The 15901-nt window shown below is 54.2% G+C and overlaps 2 protein-coding genes across 3 annotated transcripts in view; both read left to right on the plus strand.

Moving 5' to 3' along the window:
• Positions 1 to 3511: 3511 nt before the first annotated feature.
• LOC118497816 (translation initiation factor IF-2-like) lies at positions 3512 to 4815 on the plus strand. Its single transcript, XM_036013515.1, has 2 exons — positions 3512 to 4031; positions 4388 to 4815. The coding sequence occupies exons 1-2, from the start codon at positions 4012 to 4014 to the stop codon at positions 4788 to 4790; spliced, it is 423 nt and encodes a 140-aa protein (XP_035869408.1). The 5' UTR covers positions 3512 to 4011; the 3' UTR covers positions 4791 to 4815.
• A 189-nt stretch (positions 4816 to 5004) lies between these two features.
• TENT4B (terminal nucleotidyltransferase 4B) overlaps positions 5005 to 15901 on the plus strand; it is a 33970-nt gene continuing 23073 nt past the window's right edge. For both annotated transcript variants that reach the window (XM_028502087.2, XM_036013514.1), the window contains exon 1: positions 5005 to 5623. In XM_028502087.2, the coding sequence (XP_028357888.1) occupies positions 5022 to 5623 (602 nt within the window). In that variant the 5' untranslated portion in view covers positions 5005 to 5021. The remainder of the gene's footprint in view (positions 5624 to 15901) is intronic.

Consider the following 15901-nt stretch of genomic DNA (forward strand, 5'->3'; position numbering starts at 1 on the left):
GCAGAATGGCCGCGACCGTCCATGTTTCTGCCAGCGTCCCGGTCACGCCCCTCAGGGGCCCTCGGAGAAGACGGAGGCTCTTCCGTGGCAGCAAGGCTGTCTCCAGTTAAAGCGTGGCTTCTCCAAACTCCTCCTGTCTCCACCCATGACCCAGTTCCATGGCCACTCCCCGCCCAAGTTTCTCTATTAGTCAGGGTTCTCCGGGGGAACAGAAACATGAGGTTCATACACACACGGCTTATTGGCATTTACTACATATAAATCATAGCCACGAATAAAGAGAGATCAATATAGCCCTGGCTGGCGTAGCTCAGTGGATTGAGTGCGGGCTGCGAACCAAAGTGTCGCAGGTTCGATTCCCAGTCAGGGCACATGCCTGGGTTGCAGGCCACTGCCCCCAGCAACCGCACATTGATGTTTCTCTCTCTCTCCCCCTCCCTTCCCACTCTAAAAATAAATAAATAAAATCTTTAAAAAAGTACAAACTTAAAAAAAAAGAAAAAAGAAAGATCAATATGGAGATTTACTGTGAGGCATCATAGAGGCGGACAGGTGCCGTGCCGTGCCATCTGCAAGCTGGACCCCTAGTAAGACCCGTGGAAGGAACCCTTCGGTGTCAGGCCCAAGGCCTGGGAACCAGGGACGCCAACGGTGTAAACCCCAGGCCGAAGGCTGGAGATGGGGAGGTGTCCCAGCTCAATCAAAAAAGGGGTGAGTTCCTCCTTCCTCCACCTTCAGCCTTTCTGAATATTCAGGCCCTCAGCCACAGGGGTGAGGACGAGGCCTGCCCCCACTGGGGAGGGCAGGCTGCTGGACCGAGCCCGCCCATTCCAACGCTGATCTCTTGGGAAATGATGTTTCATGTGGACACGCCAGTGGCCATGGCCAGTCCAGTCTGTACCAAATGACCCTTTTTTGAGGAGAGGGTCCGGACTGCATTTCAAGTTTTCTAGGTTCCAGCAAGAGGATATTCTAGAGCAAGTCTTTGGCCTTTGGCGGGAGCCTGTCTTCAGAAAAGGGCCTTCAGCGAGTTGACAAAAACTGTGGTGGGTGGGCGAGCACCTTCTCAGGCCAGACCACCTCATCTGGGGTCTCCTCCCTCCTCCGCAGACGGCGGTGAGCAAGGAAGCGGCGGTAAAATGCAAAGTCCCTTGGGCGTTGGACCTTGGCGGAGTCCCAGCTGCCCCTCAGAGCGGCTGCCCGGGGACTGGCGCTTGCTTTGCATACTCCTGACCGGGTCCCACTTCCCTGACAACAGCCAAGGTAGGGGAAGGAGCCGCCTTCCTAGCCTTCTCCGAGAGGAAACTTGAACCCTGTTGGTTTTCTTTGTCCACTGTCGTCAGGCTAGGCAAGCGATTCTCTGTGGGGGGCTTTGGCAGCCGCCAAGGCCGAATTCTATGGAAACACCACTCCAAACAGAGTTACCCGGAGGAGCAGATCTCCAGAGACGGAAAGCAGATTGGCAGTTGCCTGGTCCCGGGGCTGGGAAGAGGGACTGGCTGAGAACGAGCCCTAGACATTTTCCGGAGTTGAGAGGAAATATTCCAAATTTGGGTGGTGGCTATAGTTGCACAATTCTAACTTCACTAAAAACTGTCACACTTAAAATGAGTACATTTTATAGTATATTCATTATGCTATAAAGCTGTTACACACACACACACACACACACTCTCTCTCTCCCTCTCTCTCTCTCTCCAAATCCCAGAATGGCACACAGATAGTTTTGAAGACTATAATACATGTTTATTCTTTTGTTATAAATAGCAAAATGAAAAGGTTGAGTAATAAAAATTTTATTGAAATTAGTCTGTCTTCGGATGCAGTAGATTACTCTGAGACAAACGTTGTGGATGTGTTGGAGAAAGCGAATACATTTTTGTGTATGTTAAATTCCCCACTGTTTTACTTATTGATTTTAGAGAGAGAGGAAGGGGAAGAGAGTGAAAGAGAAACATTGATTTGTTGTCCCACTTATTTATGCATTCATGTGTGTGCCCCGACTGGGGATCGAACCCACAACCTCGGTGCCTTGGGGGTGACACTCTAACCAGTTGAGCTACCTGGCCAGCGCTTCCCTACTATTTTACTTTAGGCTGGATGGTTTTTTGAGGAAACTTCCACAAGAGATACTTTATGATTCTAAATCATGTCCACATTCACCACTCAATTAACATTGCCGTATCTTCTTGCGCACAAAGCATCTTCCTGCCCCCGGGCCTTTGCACGGACCATGTCCTTGTCCTGCTGGATGATTCCCTGGATGGCCCATGGCCTACTGCCTCACATAGGTCCCTGCTCACACGTCACTTCCTCCAAGCAGCCCTTCCTGACCAGCCCATCTAAAAACAGCACAGTCACTATCCCTTTCCCCTACTTTCTTTTTCTTCATTGCACGTAACCATTGTCTGACCTAACACGCTGGCCTTGCCACCGGAATGTTCACAAGGCAGGAACTTCATGCATAACAATGTTCACTGCTGTATCCTCAGATTCAGGTGCATCATAATTGCTCGAGACATTTGTTGGATTAGTTGAGTAAATTGCAATGTAAGTATTTACCTCTTTTGCTCCTCGAACCAGACAGTAAATTCATGGAAGGCAGCCAAAGGCCCTGGCTGCTCATTTAGCTTCTCTAAGGCGACTCTGCGTGGATGACAGACATTCAGCGCAGACTTACTGAATGAACGAACGCTTGCAACATGTGTTACCAGGCTAACCAGCCAGCACTCCCTGCAGGTGACAAGAACAGCAATGCCTCACCCGTCGGCCCACACTGCACAAAGTACTTCTGTGTATATTAACGCATTTGCCGATGTCCTGCCAATATTGTAGCAGTCCTCCAGGGCTGCCTGAAGCAATGAGCGCTCAATACCACAAATGTGTGTTTCTGGAACGTAGTTTGTCACATGAATACTTTTCGGGTGAGTCTTAGACATTACTGGCATTTAATGTGTTCTTGGACATCTGAAAAAAAATATTTGAAAAGACCAAATCACGTTTAAAATAAACAGATAGGTAAAAATATAAAAAAAAAAGACTATCTTGACATACATGTGTGCCTGGAGAGATTTCTGGAAGACTGTTTAACAAAGTGTTCATCGTGGTTAATTCTAGATGGTGGAAATGTAATGTTTATTTTGTTCCACTTTCCATTTTTCTCTTTTGAATTTTTAAAACAAATTCAAAATCATCCCAAGAATTCTATTTCTGATGGAGGGTGGGGGTGGGTGGGCTGGGGGAAAGTGGGGACAACTGTATTCAAACAATAATAAAAGATAAAAAAAAAAAGAGAAACCTATTTCTATGCAGTGCTTTATTTTTGTTTAATTTGTCAGGGTGAACAGCATACAAATGACTCCTCCTCCTTTCCTGGCTATGTGATTCTCAGTATACAGCAAACCTCAGAAATTTTTAATACTGTCTGTAGCAAAGCAACAGCAAATACGAGGAACCAAAAGCCTACAGGGTTTTTTGTTAGGTTTTCCGTATTTACAGCCATGTTATTACCTCAGCAAGAAAACAGGTGGAGCAATGCTTCGTGGAGAGTTTTTCATCATTTGCCAAAAAACTTTCCAGGATATTGAGCTCCCAAAACAGAAGGCCGAAATCTGGCCCAGGGACTTGCTCCGGACTTTGGACCCACCTTAGAGGCAAACAGCAAATGTGCTCATTCTCCTTTTTGCTCCTGATGACTTGAAATACTTAACATTACCTTTTCCTTTTCTTTTTAACCACAGGGATTGGGAAGACCGGCAAAGGACCACCTCGTGGAAAATCTCTGCTGATGTCAACAATGTATGGTCCTCTTTTGAGTGTGAAAGGTTCTGGCTTTTCTGTTGATTCGGAACTAAGGGCTTTCAAGGGTGTTAGTGCACCTTCGGGCAAGCGAGGTTTCTTTACACACCCAGCAGCGCGTGTCTGTCTCCGCGCCTGTGCATCCCTGAGTGCTTCTGCGTGTGTGGCTGTGTCAAGTGGGTTTTGAGCCCATGTCTCACACACTCAACGAAGATGCGAGTGCAGCCGTGCAGGTGAGCACAGGTTCCCCCCGTCTCGGGGTACGCTGTGGGGGATCATCCGCCAAAGCCGGCGGCTCTCCACCCGGGCGGGGCCGCGGCTGGGCGGGCGCAGGGCGCAGCGCGGCGGCCGGGCCGCGGGGACACCAGCGCAGCCAGCTTCCGGGCAGGGTGCAGGGCACGTGCTCGGGGTTCCGGAGGCGTCCGCTCGCTCCTGGGGGTGTGCTTAGAGCGGAGACGCCGGGAGGGGTCGGGACCCCAGAGGACGTCCGGAAGGCCCGCGGGCTGGGGAGGCGCCGTGGGCGGGGTGGTGCCTCCCACTATCCAGTCCCCCCCGGAGCTGACGGCCGCTTCCGTCCGGCCTCGCCCAGTCTCAGGGACGCGGAAACCGAGACCGCCGGCGGCGCGCGCGTGGGGGGCACCCGGACGCCCAGGTACGTGCCGCTCGGTCCCCGGCTGGCGCCGGGACGGTTGGGCCCGGCGGTTGCGGGCCCCACCGTGCCGCGGCTCGGCCTCTGTGACGCACGGCGCGGCCCCCGGGGCGGACCGGGCGGCGCGGCGCGGCGCGGCGCGGGGCGGCGGGGGCGGCGCGGGGGCGGGGCGGGCGCGAACCGGGCGGAGCCGGGAGAGGCCCCGCCCCCGGGCCGGAGCAGCGAGGACGCTACGGAGCAGGCGCGTCCCGCCGCCGCTGCCGCCGCCGCCAGTGCCGCCGCCGCCGCTCACCCTTCTCCGGAGCCGCTGCCGCGGCCGCCATTTGCACGGGGACCCCGGTGACAGAGGCTCAGCAGAGGGGCGGAGGGAGGGGGAGGGCCGCGGAGCCCCCTAGGGCGGGAGCGACGCCGCCGGCGCCGGTCGGACTCCCTGCGCGACCGCGCCGCCCGCGGCGGGCCCCGAGCAGCAGCGGCGGCGGCGGCGGCGGCAGCCGAGGCCGGGCGTGCGCCTGAGGCGCGGCGGCGGCGGCCCTTCGGGCGGCGGGAGGGCGGGGGCAGCGGCCGCCGCCGTTTGATGGATCCGAGGATCGCCTGGTTCCAGCCAGAGCAGCTCGGACCGTCCAACAGTCTGTGGATGCAGATCTGGGAGACGACCCAGGGGCTGAGGAACCTCTACTTCAACCACCACTGTCACAGCAGCGGCGGCGGCGGCGCGAGCAGCGGGAGCGGCGGCGGCGGCAGCGGCGGCAGCTCGGGCAGCCCCGGCGGCGCGGCCCCGGCCGGCATGTACCGCTCCGGGGAGCGCCTGCTGGGCGGCCACGCGCAGCCCTCGGAGCAGCGGGACTTCCTGCCCCTGGAGACGACCAACAACAACAACAACCACCACCAGCCCGCGGCCTGGGCCCGCCGCGCGGCCGCGGGCCCCTCGGCGTCCCCGTCCCCCTCGGCGTCCCCGTCCCCGCACCCCGCGGCCGCCGTGCCCGCCGCGGAGCCCGCCGACCCGGCCTCGGGCAGCAGCAACAAGAGGAAGCGCGACAACAAGGCCAGCACCTACGGACTCAACTACAGCCTGCTGCAGCCCGGCGGAGCGCGGGCTGCGGGGGGCCGCGACGGCGGCGGGGGCGCGTACAGCGGGACCCCCTGGAAGCGGAGGAACTACAACCAGGGCGTCGTGGGGTGAGTGGGGACCCTGCGGCCTGGTGCCTTGGCCTTTGCACACGCGCAGCGGGGCACACGCCCACAGAAGGGGGTTGGGGGGAGCTGGGCGAGGCCACCCCCCCCCCCCCCGTGGCCACCTTCGTTGCTGCTTCTCGGGGTGGACGTACATCCCTGGTCTGTCCACCATCCACACCTCCCGGTGACCCTCCTTAGCGGTCCACACCCTCCCTCACCTCCCTAAGTCATCTACACTCTTCCTCTTCGCCGCCCTCCTCTTCTCCCACCCCCTTACCCATTCATTCTTTCCTCGTCTCTTCCCCCCCTTCCCCCAAACACACCTTCCCGACTGCCTCCTCCAGCCCTCCCCACCTGGCTCCCGTCGTCACACCCCAAGAGGAGGTTGCTCAGCACGGGCAAATCATTAATTCCCCCAGAACATTCCTGTGTTAGTGCTTTTCGATGGAGCAGGACCTGGAGCTGCTTCGCTTGCCAAGAATAGAAACATCTAGAAAGCTCCTCCCCCTCCTTTCCCCCCTCCCCCTCCCCCCCAATCCCAGACAGGACTCGTCAGCTCAGTGAGGCTTCCCGCTATCCACCCTTTGGTCCATCCTTTCTGTATTCTAAAAAGCGTGCTGCCTTAGCGATGCCATATTCCGTGGAGAGTGAGGGATGGGGTGACAGTGAAGTTGAGGCTGGTGGAGTCGGTGAGCTCCTCTCCTGAGGCTGTAGAACTTTCTAGGAGTTCGTGGTCTTGGGCCCAGCCTCTGGTGGCAAAGTTGTCACCAGGCAGCCACAGCCAGCGCCGCTTGTCTGGGGGTGACTGGGTGCTGCTGGGGGAGGGTTGCACCACCAACGAGGGTGTTTAAAGTTCAGCCGTTACAAAATGCGATCTTACCTGACCCCTGGTGAGTTCTGTCCAGAAGCAGCTGGACTTCCTTTCTGGGGCAGCCCCTGTGCAAGGGTAGGTCACCGAGTGAGTGTGTGTGTGTGTGTGTGTGCGCGCGCGCGTGCCTTGAGTATGGGGAATGAGCTTTTCACATTGCTTCTCGATTCCCAGATCCTGGTTTACCTGGGACCCCAGTAGGCAGATGAAATCACTGTTTGTAATCCCGAGTGAAACCTTTTCCTAGGCTCCCCCGTGCCGCCGCGCCCTGCTTTGGCAAGCTGAGACAGGGGCGCGGGTCCCGGGGAAATGAGTGGGTGGGTTCCATCTGCCTCCAGTGGGCCGCTGTCTGCCCCATGCGCCTGTTACAGCTGACACCTTTTATGGAGGATGCAGTGGATCCTGGCAGGCCTGTCCCCACTCCCCGGTGGGGAGCCCGTGGGGTTGAGTCTGGCGCTACCTTCCAGGGCGCTCTCCATGGTCAGGGTGTTTTTATGAAAGGCTCCTGGGCCCTTCCTGTTGGTGTTTCCGAAGTGGAGTGTGAACCGGTGGCCTAGTGACAGGCAAACGGACGTGGAGGGGCTCTGCCGGTGTCATTTCACAGGGTCAGAGTGCTCCGGAGCCGTGGTCGCTGTCGGCTAAAACCTTGAAGTTCCCCGGTTGCGTTCTACTGGACCCTCTGCACGGGTGTCTTGCAGAGACGCCTGATAGAGCCCAAAGTGCCGGCTGCCCCTTTCTGAGAATCAGAAATCGTCCTCTCGGCTGCCTGCTGCTTGCTGCCGAGGATGCTGCCGGAGGGTCACACTTGAACTTAGGTGGAAGCAGTTTGGTTCTGCCCCCGAGTCGAATGTTATGTTACCCCTGGGGTGTGGGGGGGTGGTAGAGAGAGGAATTTCTGTTTCCCAGAGGGGTTGCTCTTTGAAAACTGCTGACCACTTTCCCGGACTTGCCGTTTTGGGGCCGCCTCCCTTGGACGATGTCAGCAGTTCAGACTTTTCTCATTTCGTCAGGTGTTTCCCCAGCATTTTCGTAAGAGCATCTGGGTGGTTAAAACTTCAGACGTTGGATCCTTATTCCTCAAGTTTGCTGAAGCTTTGCTATTTTTTTTTTAAGATTTTATTTACTTATTTTTAGAGAGGGGAGGGAGAGAGAGAGAGAGAGAGAAAGAGAAAGAGAAAGAGAAACATCAATGTACGGTTGCTGGGGGTTATGGCCCGAAACCCAGGCATGTACCCTGGCTGGGAATCGAACCTGCGACACTTTGGTTCGCAGCCCGCGCTCAATCCACTGAGCTACACCAGCCAGGGCTGCTTTGCTATTTTTAATTCGGATATTTAAGAAATCCGAGTTCAGAGTGCTACCTTACGCTGTTCCCCGAGACTAAGTACAGTGAAACGGTTACCAGCACGCTGCGTCCTCGGCCTGTGACTGCCGTTGAGCTAACAGGTCGGCCGGTCGGGGCAGTCCCGGGCCCCAGTGGGGGAGCAGAGGAAAAGCACGCACACAGTGGACTAGAACCTTGGGGACAGCGGCATCCCCTCTCTCGAGTCTGAGTTTCTCGGCAAGTCTTCCCCGCGGCCGGACTGGTGACCGGCTGGCCGCCCGAACACTGCAGGGTGCAGGTCAGACTCCCCGCTTCTCTGTCGCCCGGGGTTCTGGGCATTTTTGGTTCCTCCTCTGAACTCTCGCAGTGCTTGCTCCGTGCTGGCGGAGTAGCTTGCCGGTGTTTACTTTTCCTCTGAGGTGTATGTTTGTCCTGAGCCACTCGGTCACGAGCGAAGAGGGACATTTCTTAAACGTAGATTCAGGTGCTTGGATTTCTTCATCCTGGAGTCTCTGTAGTCCTCCTGCAAAGCTGGCCTCCCCTGGCTCGCCACCCCGGCCTGCTTCCTGCTCCGAGCGCCCAGGGAACCCCTTCGCTTTCCTTTTCCTCTTTCTGAGGCCGCTTTCACTTACTCTGCCTCGTGGGGATCACTTCCCTCCGAGGCTCACAGTCCGCCTGCTTCCTCTGGCTGTCCACGAAAGTGAGCCCTGAGCGCCGTTCTTCTCGAAGGTTTCACGGTTGACCACCCTGGAGGAGGAGGACGTGAACGAGCCAGGAACCGTAGGGAGATGCAGAGCCCCGGGTCCGAGCCCACGTGTGCAGAAACTGCTTGTGAGGGGTGCTCGGTGCCCATCCAGGCTCAGGAGGAAAGGTCTGGGTTGGCTGCACTGCCAAGTCTGGAGACATTTTTTCAAGGCGTGGATAGCCGTTTAAAGTTATGTTTCGGAATACACGTTTGATCAGGAGGCATCAAGAGGACCCCCTTGGGAAACCTCGGGTTAAGGAATAATCTCTTTTTACAAAAAAAAAAGTAAAAACATTAATTTTTTTAGAGAGGAAGGGAAAGAGAAAAATGTAGATTTGTTTCTCCACTGCTCATGCATTCATTGGTTGATTCTTCTATGTGCCCCGACTGGGGTTTGAACCTGTAACCCTGATGTATTGGGCTCATGCTCCAACCAATTTAGCTACCCCTCCAGGGCTGGAATGATCTCTTGAACGGGATGCTGGGGTGGGAAGAGAAAAAAGAACGGATGTTGGTGCTTAAAGGCGAGGATGGAGAGGGCTCGGAACCCCTTCGTGGGTCTCAGCATCACCCACAGCCTTGACCTTCAGAAGTGACTGGGAAAACGTCAGTGTTGTTAATGGGGAAAATAAAAGGGTGAAGTTGAGGGGGAGCTGTCCAGCAGGGAGTTGAAATTTGTGGGGTGAATGTAGCCGCTCTTTCTGCCGTGGGGCTGCGTCTTTCCTTGTGTCCCCTGTCCCTCTGCCACAGCCAGTCCAAGGTGCTGGTGCTCCTCTTCAGCGTGGTGGCCCCTCTCTGCTTGTTTCCACGGCGCAGGACCAGCGAGACTGGCGGTGGTGCTGAGCGCCGAAGTGACCGGCCGGGCAATTTAACACGGGTTGGGTATGAAAGAGTTTAGAGGCCTGTTGCACGTGCTTGCTGCGAAGGTCGCTCCTGTGCGTGTGCAGATGCAGCCCACAGTAATTCCTCAGTGAGGCAGAACCTCCAGGCTATTGCATTTCGCCGCACTGGGTACTGTGAAACGTGCTCTCAAGAGGACATTCCGTTTTCTACAGTGTAGCGTCTGCACTAGCAGGGTAATTCAGATCTGAGCATTTGTCAAAGTCTGGTGTACTGCGTTCAGCTGAGTTGCATTCGGCCACAACTCATCTTCTACCTGAGACCAGTGGCTAGCGAGCAACCACGGTCGCTGTCAGAGTCGTGGGCATTTCAGGATGTGGGATCTTTTTCAGCCTCCACTGAGTGTGCAGCTATTGGAACAGGGAGCGAATGGTTTTTCAGCGCCTGCCCTGTGCTCGCACGGCGGGGTCAGGAGAGGGAGGATGTGAAAGGGGCGCTGGGAAGGCAGGCAAGTGAGTTAGGACGGTCCTGGTCCTGGGTGCCTGTTGGCCTGGGGTCCCACCTTCATCCAGGGAAGCCTGGTGTTAGCAGCCCGGAGGGCCTGTGGGAGGAAGATTCAAAGGCACCTTTGCTGGTATTGGATTGATCAGATACACTTGTGGTTAGATGTTCTCATACCTGCTGAAACTGAGAAAAATTTAAGCCATTTTTTTTTTAAGTGGAAAATAGAAAAACAAGCTATTACGTGATTTCACTCAGCTTTTTATTCTCCCGTCTGTTGAATCCATTAGAGTAACGTGTAGTGGAGGAAACTATTTCAGGATCACGCCCACAGCACTGGAGAGAGTGTGTATTAATCAGCAACGCATACACGTAGGTACGGGGTAATCTTGAAAGGGCGATAGGCCAGAGAGGATGCTTATCTGGAGGATTCGGGCCCAGCCCCTAGCAGCCGGTCGGAGACCCCGGTCCCGGCTCTTTCCTGCAGAGCTGGCTGGGACAGCCCGGCCTGCCTGGGGGGCTCGAGGGACACAGGAGAATGTGCCCCCCTCAGAGCTTTTGCCAAGGACTCAGCTGCTGCAGACCACCACAGCGGCTTCAGATTCATTTTACCACTTTTAAAATGACCTGGGGTTAGCTGTGGCTGGTGTAGCTCCGTGGGGTGGAGTGCAGGCCTGTGAACCAAAGGGTCACAGGTTCGATTCCCAGTCAGGGCACATGCCTGGGCTGCAGGCCAGGTCCCCAGTAGGGGGCGTGTGCGAGAGGCAACCACACATCGATGTTTCTCTCTCTCTTCATCCCTTCCCCTCTCTTTAAAAATAAATACAGTCTTTTAAAAATAAAATGACATGGGGTTGTATTTTTCTTAGACAGTGTTTATTGAAGTTGAGGATGGCCTTCTGAGCTAGACTTTTCATTAGCTTGGACGCAGATAGCAGGGGAAGCATTTATTTCCGTCCCGTGACTGGTGACGTAAGGGACTGTTGCATGCTTGGGGCTTGGGGCCGTGATGGAAATTCGAGTTACAGATTTTGAAGGGAAAAAAACACCGCACGTGGGGTCACTTACATTGTGCACTGGCCCCTCGATCACGTGAACGTTCCAAGTCTGAAACGGTTCTCGCCGTGCGCATGAGCGGTGTCCCACAGTGTCTGGTGACTAAACTCGGGATTCTGGCTTAGCCCTTGCTTTCTGCCCAAGCCGGCCCCACGGCGCGGAAACCTGTGTGTTCAGATCGCTCCGTGACACCACAGTGCTCACGGTCGCCTGCACACGCTGCCACGTTCCGGTCGTTCTGTGATAGCCCCAGCTGAGATTATATCGGTTTTTGGTTTTTTCAATTTTATATTTCATTTTGAAATACAGAGTTGCAGAAATTTGCAAGAGATAGTACAGGAAGACCCCTTCAGCTACTTTGCAGCCACAGCATCTCGCATCGCTGCAGTTTGATATCAAAACCAGGAAACTGACACATGTTCATCCGCAGCCTCGTTCAGAGTCCGCCGGTGTTACCAGCACTCACGTGTTGTGTCGTGTTGTGTCGCTTACAGCTTAAAAGGGCCAAATTTTCAAGGTTGACTTTGGTTTTACTCTTAGCGACATCATTTTAACTCTTTGTTTTCTCTGTGACGTTCTGGGCAGCGCTTCCCGGACGTGCCCCTCTTTCCTTAGAAGCCAGCGGGAGGCACAGCGGGATGCCGTTCTCCAAAAACACACGGAGGGACCGCTGCAGAGTTGCTTTCAAAACGGAGAGCTCTGTCCTTTCGTGTGTTAAGAGTGAGCCTTGTTTTCCGTTGTCTTGGCTCTTGTCGGGAGAGCCCCGTGGTTGGTGGTGGTTTGGGGTGGTGCGCGGAGTCAGGCTCGTCTCTTGCGGGAGTTTTACATCTGAACAGCCAGCGCCTTCAGACGGTGTAGAATAAGCACCTCGATCTTCTAGGCGACCCTCTACAAGACTGCGCTTCGCTGGCACCGTTCTCTGCACTGGGAGGGGCAGGGTCTCTTGCTTTCCCCTTACCAGCTCCTTGTAGTCGCTGCTTTGCAGTTGTCGGAGTGGCAACGACTCTTCTTTAAGTGTGGTTAATTTCTGCCAAAACAAGAGTAAGCGTCCAAACTTTTTTCCGTGGTGGCTGAACCAGTTCATGTGCCTGCCAACACGCACGAGAGTTCTGCTTTCTCCACAGCCTCGCCGCCGACAGTCGCGATTTCTCGTCTTTTTGATTCTCGCCATTCTAACAGGTGTGAGGTGATACTGGGGAAAAAAGTCTTATGTTGGAAAAAAGCATTTTTAAGTATACCCACATATTGATACAAAGAATAAAGGAAATAACGTATATACACGTTAAAGAGCCTGAAAATACTGCCACCCAGCCCTGGCTGGGGTGGCTCCGTGGATAGATCGCCGCCGGCCTGTGGACCAGGAGGAATCGAGGGGTCGAGGGGTCGCTGGTTTGATTCCCTTCTGGGCGCATGCCTCGGTTTGCAAAAGGATCCTCTCCAGGTCCCCAGTTGGTGTATCTCTTGCACACTGCTCTTTCTCTCCCTCTCCTTCTTCCTTGCCTTCTCTCTAAAAGTAAAATAAGTAAAATCTAAAAGTATCGACGTCCAATGTGAACAGTAGCTCTAGCCTGGTAGTAGTTTATAGGGGTTTTATCTTTCTTCCTTTGCTTTAGCTGTATTTTCTAGCATTGTATTATACACTTAAATTTTGTTAAGAGGGTAGGGCTTCTGTTCAGTATTCTTGCCGTGCATGTGAAAAATCAGTGAGGGCGCGGGAAGAAACTGGGAGGCGGGGGGCGACGGCTGTGTTTCCAGTCCTGACGGTGGCAGTGGTTTCACGACCGCGTGCTTGTCCCCAAACTCACTGGGTTTTACGCGTTAAATATTAAATATTCCGTATGCCAGTCACACTTCAGTGAGTGGTTTCTGAGACCAGTTCTGTGGATGGACGGTGGTGACGGCTACACCATAGCGAGAACATACTGCTGTGACTGCACTTAAAAATGGTTAAAATGCAAAGTGAAATTTGTATAGTTGCGAAGGGCATAATTTCCCACATGTTAAGGATATTGATACTTTAAAATAAAGTTGTAATGACCTCATTTAAAAAATTAAAATTCCTAAAATTTTATTTTAGGAAAACAGTGGTTAAAATGGTAAATTTTATGTTAACCTGTATTTTACCACAATTTTTAAAAATGGGAAAAAATTTTAAAGGAAGTACTGACAAGGAAAAAAGTTATTTAAAATTTTTCTTTTATTTTAGATGTTTACTTATTTTGGGACTTAGGTGACTAGTTTAACTTCCATGTGTAATTGATGTGATGGAACGTAGTTCTGTCCGGTTAGGGTTTCCTGTGGTCTGACGGGGGTCAGGTTCTGAAGTGGACCCACGCAGAGTGGTCCCCAGGACGAACCTGACACTTGCAGAAGATGCTCATGCACTCCCCTGAGCACCGCCCTGCTCACGGCCTTGACTGATCTGCAGCCACACGGTGGAGTCACCTTGGGGTTTGATTTGCAGAGGTCATGTCTTCCTTTTTTTTTTTTTTTTAATCAATAAACTGAACCTCCGGCAGGGTGAGTGACTTTACCAAGTTTTACAGCTTAGTGGAGTGACTCTGTCTTTACCTGGAACCAGGACCTCTTAACCTGTGTCTCTAATGGATCTCAGCGCACCTGTCAGCCCCACCTGTGATTTCAGATGAACCCGGGGCTGCCCTGCACACCCCCTGTACACCACCCCCAAGCTCCCTGCCGGTGGTAGTGCTCTGCTTCCCGAGCTCCGCTGGGCCAGCTGCCCAGCCGGGTACTTTACAGCGGGTCCCGGTCTGAGGGAGTCAAATGCAGTTCCAATGACTGGGGCCTGTTCCTCAGAGATTCCGGTTTAATAGGCCTATAGTGGGTGGCGGCTCTCATGTATTTTTAAAACACTAATCATATACAGCACAGGCTGAAAAGTACGGCTTAAAGGATTTTTTTAAAATAAAGTTTTAATTTTTAAAATTTATTTTTAGAGAGAGGGGAAAGGAGGGAGAAAGAGAAAAACAAGGATGGGTTGCTTCTCGTGTGCCCCCTGCTGTGGACTAGGCTGCAGTTAGGCACGTGCCCTGACTGGGAATCGAACCGTCAACCTTTTGGTCCATAGGCAGGTGCTCAGTCCACTGAGCCACTGTTGACTAGCCAAGGCGAGGCCTGGTGGAGTATCAGAATTCCCCCGGGACCTCTGAAACCCCCCCACAAGTCCAGGGCTCCAGAGGGGTTCCTGGTAGGGAGATGGCCGAAGTCATCAAAAGTCACACTCAAGATGGAACAGCTCTGTCTCCCCATTAACTTTTATCTGTTAATTAAAACCAGACCCAGTGGATGAAACAACTTCAAAACAGTTATGTGGGCCATGGACATTTTAACCAATGAGTCTGACTGGGGGCCTTGTAATGCTTGTTTTTCTGGGGGGGTTAAAAGTAAAAATGCTTTGCCCTGGCCTGAGGGCTAGGTTGGTTGGAACATGATTCTGTAGACCAGAAAAGTTGCGGGCTATCCCTGATCAGGACACATACTGGGGGTGCGGGGTGGGTCCCCCTCCTGTAAGGGAGGCAACGGATCCACGTTTCCCTTCCACGTTTTTCTCCCTTCCTCCCTCTCTCCCCTTCCTCTCTCCCCCTCCTCTCTCTCTAAAGTCAATAAACATATCCTTGGGTGAGGATTAAACAAAAAGTAAAAATGCTTATTACTGAATTTGAGATTTATGTGTAAGATTTAAAAAAAAACTTGGTCTTGTACTGAAATTGCTTTTTGCGGGGGCGGGTGGCGTGAGGGGGGCTGGGCTTGTCTGGGAGCAGGGAAGGGCGCGTGTGTGGTCGGAGAGGGCAGGCTGGCTGTGGGTTTGGGGGACATGGGGGCTCGGGCCTTCGGCGCCCTTTATCAGCTGTGCTTGGCACTCACGTAGGCTCGAACTGCCTTAATCGAATGTTAGGTCAATCATGTGCCACTTGTGACCCAGAGATTTCTCTAAAGTTTTAATTTTGTAACCTAGAATTGTCCTTGTGAACACTCCAAACATCACCGACAAGTCGGGGGTCTCACGTGAGCACCCGTCGGGCCCCAGCCCTCCCCCGGGAGCTGCTGGTCGTTCCCCGTGTCCTGTGCGTCTTCCTGGAAGGTTTCTACCAGGTAGAGCGACCGCGGAAAATACGTCACTTTGTAACTTTTGAGTTTTTCCACCAGACACATGCTGGGAATTTTTGCCTGTAGGTTTAAGTGCTGTCGAATTCCAGCTGTGGCGCGGTGCCATCGTTTTCAGAGATGTTCTCCCCTTGCTGACCGCAGAGGCGGTTGCCCGGCGGGCACCCCAGCCCGGCCTCGGAGTGCGCACATGCCGTGCGTGCCGAGTGTGCCAGGCGCGGGGCGGGGCGGGCGGCGGGGACTCGGGAGCATTTGCCCGACTTGCTCGCAGTGAGGCGAACCCGCGGGCTAGCGGGGCGCCCCGTGACTCAGGTTCCGTCCCGGTTGTCACAAGGACGAGGTGCGCCTTGGGTCTGCGCTGCTGACTCGGAAGCGTTTGTCAAAAACGCTGAACTGGGTTAGGGGTGCGACGATGATGGGCAGGCAACGGTTGCCAGGATGGCTGTGTCGAACCAGCAAGAAACAGCGAGAGGGTCTGGCGTGCTGTGCGTGTCTTCGGGGCCTGCCTTTTGTGACAGCGTTAGGAACTCGGTTGGGCCTTGGATCGTTCTTCTTGAATTTCCGACCACCTCGACTGTGAGGTCTCAACAAACGTGCCCCTTCAGAGCAGCGCTTCGTTAGGAGGCGTCCCTGTTTGTCCGTCTCCGCAAACCCTTGCTTATGTCGTTGTAGAAAATGCATTTTAAAAATAATCCCCTTTTTTTAAAATAATCCCCGTCACCCCGCGAAAGGTCGTACTGCGGGGGGCGGCGGCATCTCGCGAGGCCTTGGCCCTGTTCCCCCCGCGGCGGCGGCCAGGACGCACTTCGGGGGCGGGGCCGG

The sequence above is a fragment of the Phyllostomus discolor genome, chromosome 12 (genome assembly GCF_004126475.2).
Source record: "Phyllostomus discolor isolate MPI-MPIP mPhyDis1 chromosome 12, mPhyDis1.pri.v3, whole genome shotgun sequence".
Classification (NCBI taxonomy): Eukaryota; Metazoa; Chordata; class Mammalia; order Chiroptera; family Phyllostomidae; genus Phyllostomus; species Phyllostomus discolor.

Bases quoted from the DNA above. Each gene is read 5' to 3' on its own strand.
- LOC118497816 (XM_036013515.1), top strand. From the start codon at position 4,012: ATGCGAGTGCAGCCGTGCAG. The intron at 4,032-4,387 runs GTGAGCACAGGT...GGCCTCGCCCAG, and splicing joins ATGCGAGTGCAGCCGTGCAG to TCTCAGGGACGCGGAAACCG.